The 22259-nt window shown below is 46.7% G+C and overlaps 5 protein-coding genes across 5 annotated transcripts; 2 read left to right on the forward strand and 3 right to left on the reverse strand.

Moving 5' to 3' along the window:
* Positions 1 to 934: 934 nt before the first annotated feature.
* N7478_009745 (extracellular serine-threonine rich protein) lies at positions 935 to 5360 on the reverse strand (the record flags this gene model as incomplete). The annotated part of the gene is made up of 2 exons (XM_056925959.1): positions 935 to 5020; positions 5085 to 5360. The coding sequence occupies 2 exons, from the start codon at positions 5358 to 5360 to the stop codon at positions 935 to 937; spliced, it is 4362 nt and encodes a 1453-aa protein (XP_056775329.1).
* Positions 5361 to 8632: 3272 nt separating this feature from the next.
* Positions 8633 to 10545, reverse strand: N7478_009746 (uncharacterized protein; the record flags this gene model as incomplete). Its single annotated transcript, XM_056925960.1, has 2 exons — positions 8633 to 9615; positions 9669 to 10545. The coding sequence occupies 2 exons, from the start codon at positions 10543 to 10545 to the stop codon at positions 8633 to 8635; spliced, it is 1860 nt and encodes a 619-aa protein (XP_056775330.1).
* A 3258-nt stretch (positions 10546 to 13803) lies between these two features.
* Positions 13804 to 15368, reverse strand: N7478_009747 (uncharacterized protein; the record flags this gene model as incomplete). Its single annotated transcript, XM_056925961.1, has 3 exons — positions 13804 to 14213; positions 14268 to 14880; positions 14952 to 15368. 3 exons carry the CDS (start codon positions 15366 to 15368, stop codon positions 13804 to 13806), a joined length of 1440 nt encoding a protein of 479 aa, XP_056775331.1.
* Positions 15369 to 17498: 2130 nt separating this feature from the next.
* N7478_009748 (putative alkaline lipase) lies at positions 17499 to 18631 on the forward strand (the record flags this gene model as incomplete). Its single annotated transcript, XM_056925962.1, has 6 exons — positions 17499 to 17589; positions 17641 to 17768; positions 17817 to 17880; positions 17934 to 18304; positions 18366 to 18410; positions 18473 to 18631. The coding sequence occupies 6 exons, from the start codon at positions 17499 to 17501 to the stop codon at positions 18629 to 18631; spliced, it is 858 nt and encodes a 285-aa protein (XP_056775332.1).
* Positions 18632 to 19471: 840 nt separating this feature from the next.
* Positions 19472 to 20393, forward strand: N7478_009749 (BTB/POZ domain-containing protein; the record flags this gene model as incomplete). The annotated part of the gene is made up of 3 exons (XM_056925963.1): positions 19472 to 19623; positions 19679 to 19834; positions 19895 to 20393. 3 exons carry the CDS (start codon positions 19472 to 19474, stop codon positions 20391 to 20393), a joined length of 807 nt encoding a protein of 268 aa, XP_056775333.1.
* Between the last annotated feature and the right edge of the window lie 1866 nt (positions 20394 to 22259).

Consider the following 22259-nt stretch of genomic DNA (forward strand, 5'->3'; position numbering starts at 1 on the left):
GTACTATTTTAAGATTCATCCTTAAGGTAAAAACCTTCTTTCTTTTTTAATAAACTCATTAAAATATTCCAAGCTACTGATCACGACGCGTCCTAGCAACATTCATATCACGTAACTACTTTTACTTGAACAAGGACTCTTTACTTCTTTCACTACGCACGACTACTATTTAAGGACTCTGCTGCCTAGAAGAATTCTTCTTCTTACATCTCTCCACTCCCACTACGAATTCCTATAACTCAACTTGAACCCAGCAAATCCAACAAAATAAGTCATGGAAATGAAAGACGACGACCTTTATAGACGATGCTCAACAGTTCTTCACAAGAAGAGGCACATGTGGCTCAACCTCATGTCACGATAGGGCATGACTTGGTGATTTTCACACGCGCTCCTTCAGTTTACGGCGAGTTGAATTATTTGAGAGACCTACCTATCCCCTATCCCCGTCAAGGTTCAAATGAGAATAGACAACTCGATGGACGAGTATGAACGAGCGTACCAGCTTTTATAAATTTATTTGTGTATTTATTCCAATGGGACATCGGTTTTTCTGCGTCGCGGGACCTGTTACAGACAATAGGATCATCTTCCCCTTCTACATTTCTTAGTGGTGACTCTCTAGTTTATAATATGACGTCTTTCTCATTGTCTTAATAAATATCCTCCTACTTGTTCTCTTACTTGTCTTCCTACTGGATATATCACCAAGACTCATTCGATATTCTTGCTACTTCCAGGAAGTATTCTCGGAGAACAGATTAACGATGGGTATTCACTTTGATTAAATCCTCCTAACTCAAATATTACAGTACATCAAGGAATCCCCCGTAGATCAAGAAAGAAAGAAAAAGCAGCCATTCATATTGCTCCACGCTGCCAGGTATCCATTTTCGAAAGAAAGAATCAGAAAAAGAAAGAAAGGAAAGAAAATCTAGAAGATAAGTGCAAAGAATGAGGCTAAGAAGCCAAGTAGAACGCTCGAAAAGGCAGGATTCGACACAGTCGGCGCAGAATTGAAAGGAGTGTAGCTTGGAGATGCAGTTGCACTGGAACCAGGACGGTAGGGGGTACTGCTTCTAGCCGGAGAAGATCGAAGGCCACTTGGGGTCTTGCCGGGCACAATACCGACGGATGGAGATGTACCGTACGCAGTCGAGGTGACAAAGGTCACTTGGGGCACGGTGACAGTCCAGGTTGAGTATGTAATTGTAGTGCAAGGGGCCAGGGCTGCGGTTGTAGCTACGGCGCCTGTACCTGTACCTGACGAGGTGGGAGGGATGTTGGTCACGATACCTGGGTTTTCGGGCACCCATTTGGCGCAAACTCCGGCGAAACAGGAGAGAGCCGAGTTGATCTCGGTTTGTGAGCCGCCCCACGACTCGATGCAGCTTTGAACTTTGTCGGTGAGCTTACTGTTAGGGCAGTAACAGCTTGTTGATGTGATAGAGGTACAATTGGTCTCCTCTTTCAACCATGTCTTGATGCACTGTGCGAAGCTGGTAGGGCATGTCGACGCAGGAGTTGAAGTAGATGTCGCCTCAGATCCACCACCTCCTCCGACACACTTGGTGCATACAGTCGATGTCGAAGTCAGAGTGACAGTAGAAGCCGTATGGGAGGTCACAAGTGACGTAGTACCACCGGAAGTTACTGTGTTGGTCACAGGGCAGCTAGTTACTGTGGTGTAGGTAATGACCGTGGTAGAATCCGCAGGAACAACTGTTGTCGCGCCAGCACCTGCTCCAGTTGGAACCGAGTGAGTCTCTATCACGGTAGTTTCAGGCGGAATGGTTTCGGAAACGGATGTAGTGGCTTCCGCCGAGCATTGAGTGCAAATGGTTGATGTGGACGTAATAACTACAGTTGAGGCACTGCTGGATGTAGTTACATAGGTAGAACCACCGGATGTCTGAGTGGCCGTGACTGGACACCATGTTGTAGTAGTGTATGTCACAACAGTGATTGTTGACTCTGGGGATCCTGGGGTAGAGCCAGCACTGGGCCCGCCGGGCACAACATCCAATGATGATGTCGAACTTGCGTGCTCTGTCTTAGTCCCTGTCACGGTGTGTTGGGCTGGTACCGTGGTGGTGGATTCTTCGGGGGTCACAGAGGTCGAACCTGCACTGACACCCACGGGTGTGGTCACAGTAGCTGTATAGGTCTCCGCGGGTCTAGTCGAAGTCGTGGTGACTATGATGGTCGAAGGGGTACTAGTAACATGGGTAACTGTTGAACCGCCAGTGGTCTCGGTAGCTGTAACTGGGCACCAGGTTGTGGTCTCGTAAGTCACGACAGTAACTATAGAGCCCTGGGGAACAGTGGTAGATCCAGCGCTAACTTCAGGGGTGATAGTAGACGCAGGAGCCGAGCTGACCTCGGTAGCAATGGTCGAGGTGGAAGTAATAACAATAGTTGAGGCACTGCTAGAAGTAGTGACGTAGGTAGAACCTCCAGAGGTCTGAGTGGCTGTGACTGGGCACCATGTAGTAGTAGTGTAAGTCACAACAGTAACGGTGGACTCTGGAGAAACAGGTGTACCAGTGTGGGTACTCTGCGCCGGGATAGGAGTACCAGTAGACTGGGGAGCGGGTGAAGACTCAGGAGAGACACCGATAGATTCAGACAAAGTGGAGGTTGATGTTTTACCTGGGGCAGTCTCTGTCTCAGTGACAGGGCACACAGTAGTCGAAATCGGGATGGTAGATGTAACCACGACAGTAGAACCTGCGGGGCAGTCGGTTACCGATGCAGCACAGCTAGTAATGGTAATCTCACTGGTAGTGTACACAGTAGACGTCGTCCATTTGCTGGGCGAGGCTGTAGTGGCCGGCGCGGTGGATTGAGCAATAGACCCAGAATTTGTCTTGGACACAACAACAGATCCAGTACTAGTGCTAGATGCCGTGCCTGAGGCAGAGCTATGCGAGCCGGCGGGCGAGGAGACAGGAGACACACCGGTAGACTCAGGGAGAGTAGAGGTCGATGTTTTACCTGGGGCAGTCTCTGTCTCTGTCACTGGACAAATGGTGGTAGAGATAGCAATTGTCGAAGTTACCACTGTGGTAGAGTCTGCAGGGCAGTTCGTAACTGTGGAGGCACAGCTGGTAATAGTAATCTCGCTGGTAGTATAAACTGTAGAAGTTGTCCACTTGCTAGGCGAAGCTGTGACTGCTGGAGCGGTAGAATGAGACGATCCAGAATTTGTCTTAGAGACAACGACAGAGCCAGAGCTATGTGAGCCGGCAGGTGAGGAGACGGGAGAGACGCCTGTAGACTCAGGGAGAGTTGAAGTTGAGGTTTTACCTGGGGCAGTCTGAGTCTCGGTTTCGGTTACCGGGCAAATAGTAGTGGAGATAGCAATTGTCGAGGTGACCACTGTGGTAGAATCGGCAGGGCAATTGGTGATCGAGGCGGCACAGCTGGTAATTGTTATCTCGCTAGTAGTATAGACCGTTGAAGTAGTCCACTTGCTAGGGGAAGATGTGGTGGCCGGCGCGGTGGATTGAGCAACAGACCCAGAATTTGTCTTGGAGACAACAACAGAGCCTGAGCCAGAGCTATGTGATCCGGCAGGCGAGGAGACAGGAGAGACGCCTGTAGACCCAGGGAGAGTTGAAGTTGAGGTTTTACCTGGGGCAGTCTGAGTCTCGGTCTCGGTAACCGGACAAACAGTAGTGGAAATAGCAATGGTTGAAGTGACCACAATGGTAGAATCTGCGGGGCAATTGGTGATACTTGCTGCGCAGCTGGTAATAGTAATTTCACTAGTAGTATAAACCGTTGAGGTAGTCCACTTGCTTGGAGATGCAGTAACCGAAGCAGGGTGCTTGGATGTAGAAGACCCACGTGACGAGGACCCAGTAGTAGAAATAGGGGTCGGTAGGGAGGAAGCAGCCGAGCTATGCGAGGGAGCGGGCGAAGACTCAGGAGAAACACCACTAGATGCAGGTACGACAGAAGTAGTTCCGGCTGCTAGAGCAGTCTGGGTCTCGGTTTCTGTCACAGGACAAACTGTAGTAGAAACTGCGATAGTGGAGGTAACAACGACAGTGGAATCAGCCGGGCAATTGGTAATGCTTGCTGCGCAGCTCGTAATGGTGACTTCCTGGGTACTGTAAACAGTCGAAGTAGTCAAGCGCGGGTTATGTGCGACAGAGTTGCTGGCAGCGACTGATGAGGTCGCAGCGGCCGCGGGAGAAGAGGGTCCTTGGGAGCTTGAGGATCCACCAGCTATAGGCGTAGCAGAGCTGGACTGGGTGTCGGCTGCAGGCGATTTTGGAGCAACAGAGCTTGAATGCTCTGAACCAGCTGGTGCGCTAGTTGCTGCCACGCTCGAAGTAGAGTCAGAGTGGCCAGCTGGGCTGGAAGAATTACTGGTTTGCTGAACGACAGCAGGGCCAGAGGAGCTTGATGAGTCTGCAGCCGGTGCGCTAGTGGGGGTAACACTTTGGTTTGGCACGGCAGGGGCACTGGTCGATGCACCATCTCCATTTGGCGCGACGGGTGTGCTGGTAGCAGAAGTACCAACAGCCTCGCTCGATCCAACAGCTTTGTTAGCGGGGCTGCCATCAACGGAACCATGAGGGACAACCTCGACCTGGTTGCTACCAGTGGCAGAGTCCGAGGTCTGAACAGCAGTGACAGCATAAGAGGCAGAGTATTGACGCTTTCTCAGTTCACTGGCAGAAGAAGCATCGGTGGAAACTCCATCGCAGTCAAAGGCAATAGACTCGATACCGAACTCAGCACTGTCATGTTCGTTATTCTCGGCAAGCTCGAAGTGGACGGACACGGCACCACCACACTTATTATCGGAGACAGTTGTCGCTTTTTTAAAGATCAAGGCAGAGGTCTGGCAAGTATCACCGTTTTCCATGTAGTAGATGATATTTAGGTTGATCACCTTGGAAGCAGAGAGTTGGATAGTGTCAATTGAGAACTCGGTACCAGACGTAGAGGAGAATTGAGGTGCAGAATCACCAAACTTGGTGGCTTTGGCAGTGATTGATTTTGCCTAGACATAATCATTAGCAATAGAAATCGTATGGAGGGGGTAGGTGAGATAAGTGAGGACATACACCGCGTTTGTTGCTGGCAATGAATCCAGTGAAGCTGAAGCCTGCGTAGCTGGAGAAAGATCCGGTGGAGAGGGTGGACCAGTCGAGGCCATTCTTCTGGTCGACAGAGCACTCATTGCTACGAGATACCAGGATAGAGGGGGACTCATCAGTGTCCCGGTACTGGGAGGATGTTAGTGAGGGGACATCTTTGTTGATATTGGGGACACGTACAAGAGCGCGGGCGTTGGTAAGCACCAACAGAGGAGCGACGATGAGGGAAATAAGTCCCTTCATCTTGACGGTGGTTGACAACGAAAGAAGTCAAGAAGGTGTGGATATCAAATGACAGTCAGGAGGAGGATCTACTTTATGAAGCGGATGCAACACAAGGCACAGGACAGAACGAGCGTAGGACAAGACGAAGATCCTTGAATGTCTTAGAGAAGAGAAACCGAAGTGGGAAAGGAATGGGGAGAGTGAGATGGTAAAGATGGTGGAGAGTGAAAGAAAGAAAATAAACAGCGCGAGAAATAGTAAACAATCCAAAGCCGAAAGTGAGTGAGTTAGCAACCTTGGGAATTAGGTAGAAAAAGTAACAAACAAAGAGAATGAAACAAGTGAAAGGCACCAGTCCTTTACACCAACAAATAAAATAACAAGTTAAGAAACGATTGCTGTCTATTAGTCTCCTACTCTTCAAAAGTTCAAGAATGATGGGAACCAGTTCTGTTTAATATAGGCGCTTGTTCCCCTCTATAGATTGCATGCTCCAGGTCTAGAATCCGACATAGCTGCATTTTCTTTTTTATTTCTTCTAAGACACTCCATTCGCCCATGAACTCAGTCTCCACCAATAAGCATGGGGTTACAGTAGATGAAACGAGGTTCTCCATTCATAGCAGACATAGTGGGGGACAAAGGTGCAGGAACACGCAAAGCCCCGTTATGAGAGCGGTTAACTTGCACTGCATCAGGGACCAACCATCAGTCAATCACAGTCCTTGCATCCCCAAAGAAGACAAAAATAGCCTTGAAGAATATCCGATCGTCCTCTGCATACGACATCGTTCTTCACTCCAGCGCATCTTGCATATTCATTCGCAAGCTTCCATATGGATGTCTTCGAAGATTCCAGCATTCATGAATTGTTGCCTTGACTCAATGCGACCTACCCATTGCTGCCCCAATACTAGCCTAACAGCACAACACCCTCCTCAATATGACACACGCCCAACGCCGCCTAATAAACTAAAGCCCTATTGAGCGTATCCCCAAATGCGACCGACAAAACCACTTCTCGGGGTTCCTGTTCCTGTTCCTGTTCTGCAGGCTCCACTCCACAATCTGCACTGTGAAGAACGGGTGTTAGCGCCGGCGTCTCGCTCATGCTTCCTTCAAGCTAAATGATCACCCCAATAAAATCCCAGAAGACTACCAAGTGTCCTGTGCTTGCTGTCTAATGCTTGATCGACGTGATCCATTTGATTTCATTTTCTAATTTCTATTTCCAGCCTCCTCATTCCTGTTTCTCGTCACGGTGAAAGTAAAAAAATGGACATCGTAGCGCCGGCCCAGATCAGATCCCAGTCCTCCGTACCCAACCACAAGCCAGAACGCCTCGTTATCCATGAAGTAACAAATCAGTCCCCCGTGGATCCGGTTCTTTTCTCTTTTTGTCCAATAACAGGTTAATGGTTCCTGTTTACTTGCCTGGACAAGCCAAGCGCTTTAGTAAGGGGTTTCGCTATACGTGTGGCTGGTGGCACGGTGGTATCTCCGGATGGCGTCGGTGGTTGAACGCCGGTGTCTGGATTTAATGAGCGCTAAGCCTGTCATTCACTAATTAGTGGCCGTGTTAGTATTATCAAACCTGTCATAGGGATATAGGAGAATTTGTATGTACCTAGTCTGTTATAGCTGTTGCTATTTGTTTATTGTTACTAAATACCGAGAAATCTACTCCTAGCCAACGAATGAAATAAGATACACTACATAACCTACAATAAATACTTAACACCTGCAATAAATCCAAGTTTCCCCAAAAACCACACCAGAAGGACTCAACATGAGCTCCAGTGTTTCGGATGAACCCCATCCTCCAAACCGACTGGTCAGGTAACCGCCCCCTGGTCCCCGCCGTGTCGCACGATGGCTAACCTGCAGGGTAAACCCCGCCTAAAAATATCCACGAATCACAGCATCAACTGCCCATGGGAACACCTTCAAATATTAACAAGGCTCTAGGGTAGACTTTCCACTGTTTCGGTACGCGGAGCTTCCCTAGCTACCGGACCTGTCAGGTACTTGGGAAGTCAGTTGTACAAGGTAGTATCGTGATTGTGGGGATTAGAGAGAGAAATAGGTCTTAATGATTAAAATGAGATAAAATAATCCAGAAAAAAAGCGACTAGATGCATTCTTGCCATTGTTCATGATCCTGCTTGCATCCATGTGGTTTCAAGAGCTGCCTAGTTCGGTCTCGGGTACGGGGACATCTTTCTACTTGTCTTGCTATTCATATAGAGCTTACAGTGAAGATAATAGTTACTATATGGTAAAGGTAATATAGGCCCAAGGAGGATTTTTCTTTCCGGCCGACACTGGTTGAATGGGTACTACTAGATTGATAGCGTTATTCGCGTGGCACTTGCCTTGAAAGTAGGATAGCTGCAGGGGTGTGTAGCTTGTTTCATGGGTAGATGCAAATAATTTCCCTTAGATTCGTGGACAAGACTATTCTGCTCAGCAACGACGTGACATTGGCTCCCGGGATTTTGGGCATTGGGCTAAAAATAATATAGAGTGCGAGGGGATTTAAGAGGCGTGGTAGGCGTGGTGATTCGTTGCGGAACGTTGAACGACATTGAAAGCCGAGACCTATGAATCTTCCGAGGTTTTCGGTCCCTACTATGTTGGGAATAGCTATGCCATTGATGGTTGGGTGTCTTGGTTTATAAGTACTTTTGAGAGTGAAAGGAAGAAAGTAAATTTTTCAAAGTTTTTTTGTCAAGCTACTAATAGTTCCTAGGAAGAATACAAGCATCACTCATCAAGCGCAAACAAAATACATAAGTCCATTATAAATCAGAGGTATCACACATCTCTACCACATGGCAGAGATTATGGCGAGAGAGAGAGAGAGAGAAGAAGAAAAAGAAAACTTATGAGAAGCGAAGGAATGTAAATGTAAAACATCCAATGCAACAACGTAAGAATCGATCAACTTTTGGATTCCTCGGAACCAAATATCGATGATTTCTACCTCGTAGAACATAAAATGCGGGTATTGTAAATGACCAATGTCAGCTCTAGTATAGATCTTCATCCACTTGAATGAAGAGATCAACATGACTCAACAATAAAGCATATACTGCCTCCCGATGGCACAAGTCTACCAGCGACTCGATAAATGTAACAGTGTCCGTGTGTATCATGCGATCTTTGTAAAAAAAAAACAAAATCCAAACTTCGTCGATTCGTTAAGAGGGGAATGTCCAGCAAGTGAGTTCATTCCGATCCCAGCCCAGGGCGAAAAATTGGCGGAGGGGTGTGGAGATACGGACTTTTTAAAATGGTATCTGGGAGGAGCGACGATGGGCGTCCATCAACTTGCGTCGAACAGCCTCGCCACCTGCGTAGCCACTTGATTTGCGCTTCCGGGTAGGTGTGCGCTGGTCAGTATGTTTGGCATGTCGGAAGACACTGGCTGGGCGCGCGGGTGAATTGGCGGGCATAAATTCGCGGTGCTGAGGAAGTCGAAGAAGTGCTTGGTAGCGGTTGTTGTTGCGACGGAAGGCGGTGACAATGCCCTTATCAAGGTGGTTCAAGAAGCGTTCAGCATTGGCGTCCGGCTGGGCATCCGAGTTGTTGCGGGTCGGTGTTGGGGTGCCCATGTTTGGGACAGAAGAGGCGGCAGCCATAGGGGAGATGAGAGTCTCGTCATCAAATTTTCCCATGTCCTCTTCATCAGAGGATCCATTGCCAAAGTCGATGAAGTCATCGACATTTAAAGCAGATTCGGGGTCATCATCTTCATCGTCTTCAAAGGAGCTGTCGATGGTGAAGTCTTGTGATGGGTAGAATGCTTCAGGGGGTCCCATGACCTGACCGCCGGGGGTAAGGTCGTTGCCGAGGGCTGTCATCATCAAATTGGCGCTGGATGCCAGCATGGGACTGAAGTCGATCTGGTTGGGGGAAGCAAGAGCTTCGGTATCACTCTCATCAACCAACTGCAACGTGGTTTGGCGGGGGCTGTTGTTGGCTGTGCCAGGCATACTGTTGGCGGCAGAGTCCAACCAGTCATGGCGGGAAGAGGCATAGGCTGGGATGATAACAAGGTGCTTGCCAGTGCAGTCGACCAAGGCTACAGGCTTGTGAGGATCAGCAACGAAGGTGCCCATGATGGGGCCACGTCGGCGAGGGAGGTTGTCGGTCTTCTCATCACTAGGAGCGACGAGAGAGTCGGTTGAATCCCGACGAAGGAGGGAGCGGGGGTGTGTAATGGTTGCTGGGGGGGGGAGATCCTCGTCTGTAGTATCACCATCGTCGGCTTAATGGAGGTTAGCAATAAAACATAGAAATATGGAAGGATAGTCAGCATACTCTCATAACCGCTGAGGCTACCCTCGGACGTTCCCTCAGACTCGACGTGATAGATGTTTCCCTGGCCATAATCGACGTCACCAAAAATCTCTTCAGACTGGTGACGCTGGCTGCGGCGGTTCTCATTATCGTTTTCAATCATGCGACGCAACTGAGGGTCCAGGGAGTCTTGTTGAAGGAAATCACCGGGGATCTCATCCTCAGTGTGGGAGTCACTGTCAGAGGAAGAGTCCGATCGTTCCTCGAAGTGGACACGTCGAGCAGCCACGGGAGTTTCCACTGCCTCACTGGCGAAATCGGTCTCGCCAAAGTTATCCATGGCACTGTACAGTTGCTCCTCGTCGAAGAAGGAAGCGGCGGGCAGAATCATGGAGTCCCCAAACATCTCAGCACCGTGCCACTGGTCATGAGTTTCAGACGTAGGCAAAACCCGATGAGTTCTTTCGGATTCCATAATCATGATCTCTTCCAACTTCTCAACATCTTGGTCTTCATCTTCAGCGTCCGTGATATAGTCCACGGCAGCATAAACGTCGTCTGAACTATCTTCTGAATCACTGGCGCTGCTGAAGGGGTCGGAGTCTTCATCGTCTGATACCCGTCTTCTCTTATTCTTGATGGGTTGGCGCCCCGCCTTACGAGCATTGTTATTGTTGCGACGACGATTGTAAGACGGGACTTGGGCTAGTGGTCGGTCCTCTTCATCATCAGCATCTTCGGATTCGTCCGCTTCCTCACTGAGATCTTCAAGAGAAGAGACAGACGAGACACTAGAGACGGATGAGGACGAAGCTCGTCTTTTGCGTTCAAATGGGGTAGTTCCGCTTGGGCGGGAGTTCACACTCTTTTTGGATTGGTTGATTGCTTTTGGAGACATTTTGAAGTGTCGGAGTGCGTTGGAGTCGGGAGTAGAAGGGCGATGCGTTATTTGAGGTGAACCGTTGGGTGTTCTTTTGTATGATAATTTACTGGACTGTGACATGTCTTTCCAATATGGTCGTTTCGTAATCGTCTTTTTCTTTCCGTCGTGGAAATTTGATAGGCAACTTATTTTTCTTCTTGAAAAATCAATTCAACGTGATAGTCGCTGTTCTTTTGTTTTTATTTGACGAGATGATGGCAGTATCTCGAAGAGTTGTTGACCGAAGGGGTGTATTGTCGGTTTGATGTAAGGTTCCCAAGATTGGTGATTTTTTTTCTCAAGGGCGGGGGAGGGAGAGAGTAGGAGGTGAGAGGGGAGGTGAAAAGTTTTGATTGTTTTCTCGTAACCACGAAAGCACCTCCAGTCCAAGCGGGACGGTCAAGATGCTCTTTCAGGGACTGTACTGGGGGGCAATTTCGACGCTTTTATGGCGTCGAAAGAGGGGAAAGATATCGTCAAGTTGAATTGTAAGTCGGAGCTGCTGGACTGGGGAACCGGCAGAGGACAGGCTCCCCAGCGAGGAATTTACAGCTCAACGAAAGCCATTTGGCGCGAATTCTTGACGGTTATCTTTTGTAAGGGGTCGGACAGTTGTAAAAAGATAAGAAGGTAAAAAGTGCGTATGCTTTGAAGCTGGAAAGATGTTGATTTCTCAAGAAGAAGAGGAGAGGAATGAGAAGGGATAATCAATGATTTTTCCCGGGCGGAAGTGGGGAATGGGGCCGATTGATTGGCCACTCTCCTTGGGCGCCCATTCGCTGGCGCCAGTTCACCGCATGTTTCGCGCCAATTAGATCCACGCAAATGCTGCAATTGGAAATCCTTAACAAAAGCTGTATTGGAGATGAGATGGCGATCAAGATGACATGGATTACATTACAGTACTAGATAAAGTCGTAGCTATGATTCAGAAACAAAGAAAAGAGAAGTTATGTCAATCTAGACTATATACAACCCAGAAATACACTCAAAAGTCTACATACCCCATCAACTATAGAGATCGAGGGGCACTAGAAAACTTTGCATTACGAATAGACTAGACAAACGGAACATGCCTGGGACCGGCAATCCTGCGGGTCCCTTTTATGGCATGAGCCACCCCATCACCCAAACAAAACCATTACTACATCACTCAATCCAATAATAGGAGGGGAACAACCAGATACAGTAAAAGAAAAAACTCAGATCGGGGCTAGCACAGCATCAAGCAACAATGCCTAAACAAAATCACTATAATAAATACAGTACAAAAGAATTCTCCCAGCGACGTCAGACTGGCGCTTCCTTCCAACCTGCAAGGTGCAGAAGCCCAAAGCTGACCCGTGCGAGTAAAATGATTCATCGCCTTCGATCATGACACATTCCTGATGGGATGAATCATATTGTGACTCGCCCGTATCCCGAAAGCTTGGAAGGTAATAAAGAATCCCAGCCTCCATTGGTCGAGGCTAAAAATCGTTTCGATTTGAATTTTTTTTTCCCATTTGCTCATTTCTTTCCCGCGGTGGCAACTCGGGACCTTCCATTCCGACCGTGACCAAAGACTAGAACTAACTCGACCTCGGCCTATTGTTGCTGCTCTATCTACTCTATTCAGTTCAGTGCAGTACACCATCGTCTCACAAACAAACGGGACAACAGGCGGTAAGCATGGACAACATGGTCGTGGCTGCAGGATGCATGAGATAGATCAAGGCGGGGAGAGATATCACTATCAATGCCCAAACACTACACTGATAATCAACGGAGCCCTGGAGTACAGTATAGACTACAATCTTAGGCGCAGGAGAGCGGGGGGTTGTGCAAAGACCAGCCCCTCAGAAGCAAGGGATACTGACCTTCGGCCCTTCACTCTTTTTCTTTCCTTCTCGTGCCTGCAAGATCATCTCCGCCCCGCAGTGGCTTCAGAAATGGGTGGATCTAGTAGAAATTTCTCCCTAAGCTAATCAAGCCCCACGGCGCTAACCTATTTTTAAGCCGTTGGAGGCGTTTCGGAGAACACTTATCCTGGTGCTTCCGAAAGGACAGCTATGGGTTTCTGTTATAATGCCAAATATGGTTACTATTGACATTTAGCATCGAAAACAGTACACGTTGTAGTCGAAAGGAGATAAGATTAAAATTGGAGAGGCTCAAGGGCCGAGGGGCTGCGGGCTGGGGATCTGCATACCGATTGGAATCTATTACCTCATCTGCGCGCCAAAGTCAATTGCCCCCTCACCATCGTCATGGCTGATAACCGGATGAGATCTGGTATTTTAAAGAGTTTAGTTACGAACATTGTCCAATTAAGCTGTGAAAATATTGGTTTGCATGTTGTTTCTAGGGGTTTTAGGAACATTTTGTAATGGCATTCATGTATGGCCAGGTGGTAGGCAATGGGCTAATCCTATCTACGCACGTGCATCATGTTCTCCTGTCTCAATCCGTTTTGGCTAGGAATATATACGCAAAGCAGTAAGCCCTATCATAACAACTGGTTCTATAGTGTAGTTGGTTATCACACGCGGTTCTGATCCGCGTGACCCCGGTTCGAATCCGGGTAGGACCTTTCTTTTTGTCTTCTTTTGGTACACTTCCTCCCATTGAGCAATCGCAATACATGTAATTACTTAAGACCTAAGTTTTTGAACCTCTTTTCTTTCTTTTTCAATTCCAAAAAGTGTAGGAGGGCAATGGATGGCGGTATCCAGGGCTTTCAGTCCATTACAATTATTTATTTCGCTCAAACACAAAGAGAGAGCAGATATATAAATGGCTACCCGTGGACTTTTTCTAACGACTACCAATGCCGACCGATTTTAAATTCCAAGGTTCTGATTTTACTCACGAATCATTTATCAGATCCACCCTATGCGTAAACAAATGGAAATCCATTTACTTAACATATTCTTATGATCCCAGAGGTGCCTTGTAGGGCCCGGGGCTTTATGAGAGAGCGAGAGCGATCGGGTCATGATTTGATCGCGGAGTCATGGTACCAAAGTTTAGTTCATAGATGGATATGCTTGTAAATTGGAAGTATGGCTCAAGAAACAAAACTGCTCATAGATTATCACAACAAAAATTGGTATATTACATCCATTTGACAAGGCGTTATCCTCAAATGTATGCCAGAGCCACGCAGCTGTTCGCGCAGCCCAATCTCCAAAGCGTACATTATACAGATACGTATTAAGACTCCGCGACAGAAAACAGTTCGCTTTTGTACAACTAAGTCCCAGGGTAAGGGGCGACATTTGACGAAGGTCCAGGTTCGGGCTTAGATCGCCCAAAGATAGAGAGACGTGACTTCGATCGAGAAGGCACTGCAGCCGGTCGGACTGGTTCAGCCGTTGGCTCATCCTTGGCCTCGGCCGTAGCTTCAGAACTCTGCGGCTCTGAAGTAGCGGCCTCCAAAGCCGCCGCAGCTCGAGCTTGTTCGACCTTCCTGACTCCTTCCCGAATTTCATCTGATGATGCACCCTGGGGCGCTGTTGTGGTTAAAGTCTCAGTTGGACGTATCTTGCCCTCGCCCGCTTCCTCATTCAGCTTGTTGATTTCTTCCTCTGTGACTAGACGTTCGTTTTCGAGACGAACTTCACGACCGCGCTTGTGGCAGTACCACAAGACGAATAGGAGGACTAGAGAATGATTCGTTAGCATCAAAACATGGCGAGTTGGAGTGAGTAACATACTGAATAAAGCTAGTGACCAAAGCACATTCATGCCCAAGACAGCTGGGAATCGAGCCCGCAAGAAGGTCATGATAGATCGCAGCATTCCAACGATTGCTGCAGGCTTAGATACCAGCTCCTTCAGACTGGGCACACTGAGACCCATCTTTTCTGCTGCGGCGGCAGCCTTGCCAACATTTTCCATATTGACACCGCTCTGAGTGGCACGTTCGCTTGCCACAGCGATCATTTCTGGCGCTAAAGTTTCAGTCCACTTCTCAGGCAGCTTTTCAATCAACTTCTGAAGGAACCCAGGTAGCTTGGTATAAGTATCTTGCAGTTGGCGATTGCCATTTGTGAGAAGCATCTCCAGGTCATGGTAAGCGGTCGGAACGCCGTTTATCAAATCCTTAAATATCAGCTTGAATTTGCGTAGAAGTTCTTGCGTATCATCGCTGATAGAGAAGACGCGATTATTGTCTGCTGCCAGATTCAACCGTTCCAGAATATCGGTCATATCCTCCTGATCCTTTTGGGCCTCTTTATCATCTTCTGTCTGTGGCGTTTCGGTCGTTGGAGGAACGGGGGTCTGCGCACGGGATGTATCACCCTTGTTGGAGGCTTTATCATTATCCTGAGCGAGTATTAGCATGCTGTGTAAGCTCATCAAGATGAGTCGATAGAAGTAAAAAAAGAACTACCCACCTTCTTGGAATCTGCACCCTTCTTCCAGAATGTGCTCCACCTATTTTTCTTCTTCTTCTCTGGAGCCGCTGCTCCTTGGGACTTTGTCCTTTCTGGCTCCTTGGCTGAAAAAGGCTCTTCAGACTTCTGACTCGCTCTTCTTCCTTGTTCCCCGAGCTCTTTTCCAAATGCTTCACCTGGAGACGTAGGGACGATATCCTGAGAATTTTCTTTCACAGGGCTTTGTCCACTATTCTCCTTGGAAATCTCTGCCGCTGTCACGGGAGCTTCTCCCGCAGGACTGGGTGCATTTTCCGACTGAGAAGTGACTCGTTGCAGGAACGCCTCGTCCTCATCAGTCAAAACAGGATTCGGTGATTGCAAGATCTGCGACGACCGTCGGCGGTTCTTAAGCTGGTTGAAGTATTCCATCGCCATGATAGAGATGGGAGGATTATTGCGCTCGTAATTTTTCGGGCTTAAGGAGTGGTTTGGTTCTAACGATAGATCAAATACGGTCGGCGCGTAGTGAAGCAAAAGGGGGCTTGAGCGCGTGCCCAGTTGATAGGTCACGATTTATGAGCGACTCGAAGTTCAAAGAGATCGACGAGTTGAACGGACGCATCAAGGGGGTAATAGTGCCGATAAAGAAGGAAACTAGTGAGTTTTGATCTCAACTATCTTTTTCGCGTGTGATGATGATAATGATATCACCGGTGGCTGGAATGTGGTAAAAGTGGGACAACCCCACACTCCCGATGGACTGATGCCTGAGGCTTCAATTGCATGTAGTTAGCCTCATTCCGCCGAGAGAACTCACCACGCGGGTCTACAAAATTTGAGTTTACTGTGCGATAATAGTGCTTGAGCTATAAGTTACTTTTGACTGCTGGGTATGCATAGTTGGATGAATTTGAAGTCGCTTTTCTGCTTAAGATGATAAGACTTCAGTGGATACATTTTGCTTGTGTGTAAGCTTAACTTGCCTAAGATCGCACTTTATAACATCTGAATTCATCTCACTCATTGTTAGAATTAACACCTGGATTGCTACTTCGGTATTACTAGTGTGTGCCCAGGTGAACTGTATATCTCTCATCCTTCCAATTTTAGATGCTACAGAATTGTAAACATACATAGTTACTAACGAGTTACAGTTCCCAGTAATAGCGATTGAATTATCTAGAAAGATATATAATTAAACCAGCGAAGGAGGAGGCACTACCTTTTTGGTACGGAAGGATGGGTATATAGATGGTTTCAAGTCCGGAGAAGGGGATGGGGGGCATCGACATCCTGGCACATCGAATTTTGGGAATGATTTTATAAGACACGGAATTTTCTTATATGAAGAGTCGAAATTTCTACTTCAAGTTGTACAGGGAGGGTGATTCAGCCTTCCAACTCATCAAGGGCTCTGTTTCAGATCCCGATCCCACGTTGGCCTTAGTCTTCGGGGTATTCTCCCTTTTTTGATAAATGTCCGTCCTGTATAGCTATAGACCTCGGCTAAAGACTAAATTAAAATCTTGGATAATTTCCCGGTCACTTTTGGCAATTAGATGCGGAACCTTGGAGAATGGCCCCCAAGGACCACTGGGCTGCTTATCTCAATCATGAACTCGTCAATAGAATAACTTCATCATTAAATCCATACGCTCATCGTGGACTATATAAACCATGCCATCCCTGGAGGTGGTGGTACCTATACAATAACTAGAGAAGATGGTGCCTTGGTCCCCAAAACTGCCCGATTGATGTGGAGAACCAAATATTACCCTTGGAGTTTATTGAATAGCGACAAGTATACTTCTAGAAAAACCAATTTTGGCGTTTCCAAACTGTTATCGGATTAACTTCGGAATCCCCGAGAAAAAGAATGAATGGACACACCCCATATCCATCGAGCCATTTGGAGACGTTGATTAGTAGGCCTAGAAGACAACCAAATTTGCGACATTGTTCTAAAACGAAGAAGTTGCAGACTTTAGTGTGTTTGAGTGCCGTTAGGGCGAAAGTTAATGTACCAGGGGTCTGTGACTTGTTTTTGAGGCTCGACCCAAACTTTCGGGTCCTGTCTCCACATCCGGACCATTTGAGCGATCAGATAGTATAGCCTGACAACCATAGACTGCTCCGACATGCCCGACTGGACGGCTTCAAGGCAAACATGATTTGCAGTTGGTTTCTCAGAGTTGCATTAGACTCATCGGATTTACTCCTTTAGGTCCTATTTCTCCACAATGTCATTTCACGTGGCATGCCACACAGGTTGCTTCAGAAAGTTTCTATGCTTTACTCCCCACCTGGTAACTTGTTTGAAGTTGAAAGACCAAAATTGTAAAGAGATGAGTCCGCTTAGATACCGAGATCTGATACAGGTCATCCCGAGGCTTGCGCAAATTATAGGTCGAAACAAGGCCTGCAAGTTGCAGGAAGAAAGTATTTAAAGACTACGTTCCCAACGTCTTTTCCCCGTGTCAGAAGACCTACTGTACCCATTGACTATCCTGTATTTCATTAAATATTCCTGATCGATTATCATTTTCAAATAATATCGATCTCAAAATGCTTTCAAACGGCATCTCACTCTTCGCCGCGGCCGCCCTGGCTGCACAAGCTTCTGCCTTTCCTTCGCTGATCCCGCGAGCCACAGCTGGTTTGTTAAACCAAACAATATGATGTGAATGAAAGCTTACAACAACACTAGATACCGCGGCATTCTCTTTCTTGCAGCGCGCTGCCCAGCTGTCGTCCGCAGCGTACACTGGATGTACTGGAACGGCTTTCGACGTCACAATCACCAAGCAGGTTTATGACGCTTCAACCAACGCCAAGGTGAGCTCAACACATATTTATAATGAGGCAATATTCTAATATTCTCAGGGATTTGTGGGATACTCCACCGAAAAGAAGAAGATCTCCGTCGTGATGAAGGGATCCACAACCGGTTAGTATCTCCATATTCTGTGCATGGATCTGGAATACTGACATTTTGAGTAGAACAGGATATCCTTAACGACATTGATACAACCCTGACTACCCCGTCTCTTTCTGGTGTTACTTTCCCCTCCGGTGCTCAGATCATGAAGGGTATTAGCAGCCCCTGGTCCGCTGTGCACGATACGATTATCTCCGAGGTTAAGACCCTGATCGAGAAATACCCCGAATATACCCTGGAGTCGACAGGTCATTCCCTGGGTGGCTCGCTCACCTTGATCTCTTATGTTGCTCTGGCCTCAAACTTCCCCAACAAGGAGATTACTAGCAATGCCATGGCTGCTTTCCCGATCGGCAACTCGGACTGGGCCACTTATGCAGGCTCTTTCAATGGAACTCTGAACCGTGGTAACAACGTTGATGACGGCGTTCCTGTAAGAATTACTTATATGAACTTGAATAAGAACCTTGGAGTGGTGGCTGACAATATTTCAGAACATGTACATTCAGTTTCCATACGACTTTGTCCACTATGGAACCGTAAGCCAACTGTCCGAGTCTTTTGTTCTGCCCATAGAGTACTAACTTTATTTATTATCTAGGAATACTATAGCTCCGGTACTGAGATGACCTGCGTGGAGTGTTCAGGAGAGCGTGATACATCTTGCTCCGCTGGAAATGGCCAATACAGTGTGACACCAGGTCACTTCTCCAGCTTTGGCGTGGAGCTGGGTGCAGCTGGGTGCGGATCCCTACTGTAAGATAGCTCGCACGACTTGCAGTTGGAATGTGTGACTTGACTTTACTATTCCTGTGTATGTGAGGGCCTAAAACGCGGGTGCAGATGTGTTTGATTGAATACGAACTTTGAAAACACCGAGTACGTGGTTGAGTCACTCAAGACGATTGGAACATGCCAAGCAATTTTTGGAAATGTTTATGGTTTCTACGAGACATGTTACAAAGTTTGCCCCTATTCATGTATAGATGTAAATTTGAATTTGTATAAGAGTCATTGATTACAACTCGCTCCGCTAATCACAATCCTTCAAGATAGGTAGGTGAGACTCTAGGCGACAGAGGAAACGTGCATATCGTAATGTCGATCATGAACTGAACAGCCAATACGACGGCCGCACTAGGCGCCACCGAAACGAACGTGAGTTCTGGATGAAATCAGGCTGCATTAATCATCCGATTTCATTCCAATCGGAGATGACTTTATCTGCGCCTGGTGACAGCCGCACGCTGCAGCCCATATCACCTGACATGATGGCTTTAAATAGCGCTCGCCCCCCTCACCCCGGCTTTCCTTTGTTACGCCTGCCAGAGTCGACAACTTGCGCGCCCGTGAGTCTCATCAGGACTCTCGAATGCAAAGCTATCGTCCGAAATCTGTTTCTTTCCGTCTCTTGACGAAGCGAAGGAACTATTTCGGAGGAAAGCTTCCCAGACTCTCTCACATGCTCGTGTGATCTGCAGCGTCAACTTTTCTTGTGTTTTCTGTTTATCGACCAACTCGTATCACTCCTTCTGATCATTTAGGGTTCCTCTGCCCTCGCAGATTCAGATTCGACATCGATTGAATCTGCAATAACGTCATGTTCAAACGCTCCTTTACATCGAAGGGCTTCATCTCGAAAGGTCGCGCGGGCAAGTCCGCTAAACCGAGTAAGAAGAAGTACGACGAGCAAGCTAAGGAGAAGATGCAGCAGAAAGTAGAGAAAGTGGATAACCCACCATCGGCGGGAAGGTGGTAATTTCATGAGATAGATACAGGAAATCTAGAAGCTAATAGAGTTATTCAGTGCACTGACTAGTCCCATCATCACGATGGTTGTGGGTCATGATCAGCGTCTGTTCGCAGCACACGAAGACGTCTTGTCTGTTTCTCCTTACTTTCGTACCGCTCTGAAGGAGAAGTTTCTGGATGACCGTGCAAAGCAACTGGCTCTTCCAGACGAGTGAGTAATATATATCATACTGCTCCTTTTCTCAAGACCCTAGACTTATGCTTTACTCAGGGAGCCCGAAATCCTGTCTTGTGTTCTCGAGTTCCTTTACAAGGGCGACTACTATCCACGTCTCTTCCCTGGCAAGCGTCGCGACTCTTGGCACCTCGAGGACGCACAAGACACTCAACAAACCGGCGGCTGTGGATCGAGCGAGGCGACAATCTTCCATCATGGCGTGGGAGATGTTGTGCTCCGGGACACAATCGTGTACTGCACTGCTGAGAAATTTGGCTTGGAAGAATTGAAGCATATTGCTCTTCGGAAGCAAGGGCTTCAGATCGGTATTCCGGCTGACGTGATCTTGCGATCCGCTCGCTATGCGTACGACAACACCCCGGACACCGAATCGCGCCTACGCGCTCATTACTTGGCTCTCATTATCAGAAGTCGTAAGACTTTCAAGAGAAGCGGGACGATGCAGATGGAAATGGAGAAGGGTGGCAAGTTATATTTTGATCTGTTTGTGGCAATGTGCAACCATATGGACGATCTTGTGGAGATCCGGTAAGATTACTCCTCGCGTTTACCTTCCCCTCAAGGTTTTTTTTGCTATTTCCTTGACCCCCCAAATTCCTCATTTCTTCTAAACTGACCACCCCATTAAGCAGTGTCAAGCGCACTCCCCGGTTCTTCTAACCGGTCGTCCCATTGCCCTTTTCGAACGATCAAGCAGCTTTGAAATTATATTGGACTGGGAGGCATATTTTATTTCAACCAGAATGGCTACTTTGCTACGATTTGATCCCTTGATATAGTCTATTGTTCTTTTATCTGGACAGCAAATCGACTTCTTCGCTTCTCATGAGGTTGGCCGCCATTGAATGGTTTAACGAAACCGCCCTATTCATTTTTAATTGGATTGGCGTCCGCGACTTGCTATAACTGAACATCTCCTATCTTTATTATGCAGCATGCTTTCTTTTCGATGAGTTGAATGCCCGATACCACAATCGAAACATTTGGCCTGCTATATTGGTATTTTATATTGATATTTGAACATTTTGCGTCGTTCTTGTCTGCACTATTTCCTATCCTGCTTCTTTGCCTTTCATCTCTTCTCCATGTTTGGATTTCTGGATATTTGCGTTCATCTGTGTACGATCCTATTGAACCCTACGCTCGTTGATGATTGAGAAACAAGAAATGAGAAATTTGGCCGCCTCAAAACAAACTTTTGAATCATGCTGTAGCCAATGCCTCGCTCTGCCTCTTATACCCGGACGAAATATAGTACCTATATAGCTCTACGTACTAGATTTTTCCAGCAAGTGGGGCTTACCTATTTTAGTTGCCGCCGCTTTTACGAGGACGCTTAGGCTTAGGCTCACTAAGTATTTCTTAACTAACTAATGTGACTCCCGGTTAGATAAGCAACCCTATTAAAATTCAAAAAACTATCAACTTTCAATAACTATTAAAACAACAAAAACAATAAAATATTGACTATTTAACACATATAGGGTATTTAGTACAAATATTATAGTATAACTATATGAAGGAAGACTTAGGACGGGTATATTTATACTATTTATACGTTTATATAGCTTGGCCTACTCTCAGATATAGACCAATTAGATAATTAGTCTAGAGAGTAGATATCTACCTATATATATATAGCATAGCTCTCTCTCTTCTTTCCCTTTCCTCAATGTTGTTATTTGTTGTTCTTTGTACCTTCTCCATTCTGGTAGATCGTAGGCATCTCATCACAAGTAGTAGACAAGAATAGGTTATAAAAGAGCATATTCCAGAGAAGACCAATAGTATACAATAATCTTATATTAGCAATGGTTTCTCAAGATCTTTAATAACACTCTCACCTGTTAATTTATAGGAATCTCATTATCGATTTATCTATATTAATCCAATTACTATAGTAAACTTACCTTTAGTACTAATATATATTATCTATCATAGGTTTATCTTTATTATAACTTGAATTTCAAGATTCGAAATTATTTATAATCCATCTAAACTAGGTAAACATATAGGAAACCCCTAGACCTAACTCTAAATTCTCACTTTAAGACTAATAATCGTCCTAGCAACTTTATCCATCCTCCAAAAGGTCCTAGACGACGCTTATACATAAGATAATTAACTCTAACCTCTAGATTATCAAATTTTCTTTCACTAGTTTTTTGTTTTATAACAGATCTTTGAGGTAGTCTCTTGCCTGGTTGACAGCATCACCGGAGATGTCACTAAGGCTCTGTTCGAATCTCTATAACTGGGCTCGAAGCTGTTCTATGAACCAGGCACCAGTAGCGCCGAGATGATGGAAGCAATGCCTTTGATAATATCCCATTCGCTGATAAGGTCACCATAAGCAACGGACCAGCCAGCTGCGTGTAGCTGTTCGCTTTTTTTTTTT

The sequence above is a fragment of the Penicillium angulare genome (genome assembly GCF_028827245.1).
Source record: "Penicillium angulare strain IBT 27051 chromosome Unknown utg000007l_segment0_segment0, whole genome shotgun sequence".
Lineage (NCBI taxonomy): Eukaryota > Fungi > Ascomycota > Eurotiomycetes > Eurotiales > Aspergillaceae > Penicillium > Penicillium angulare.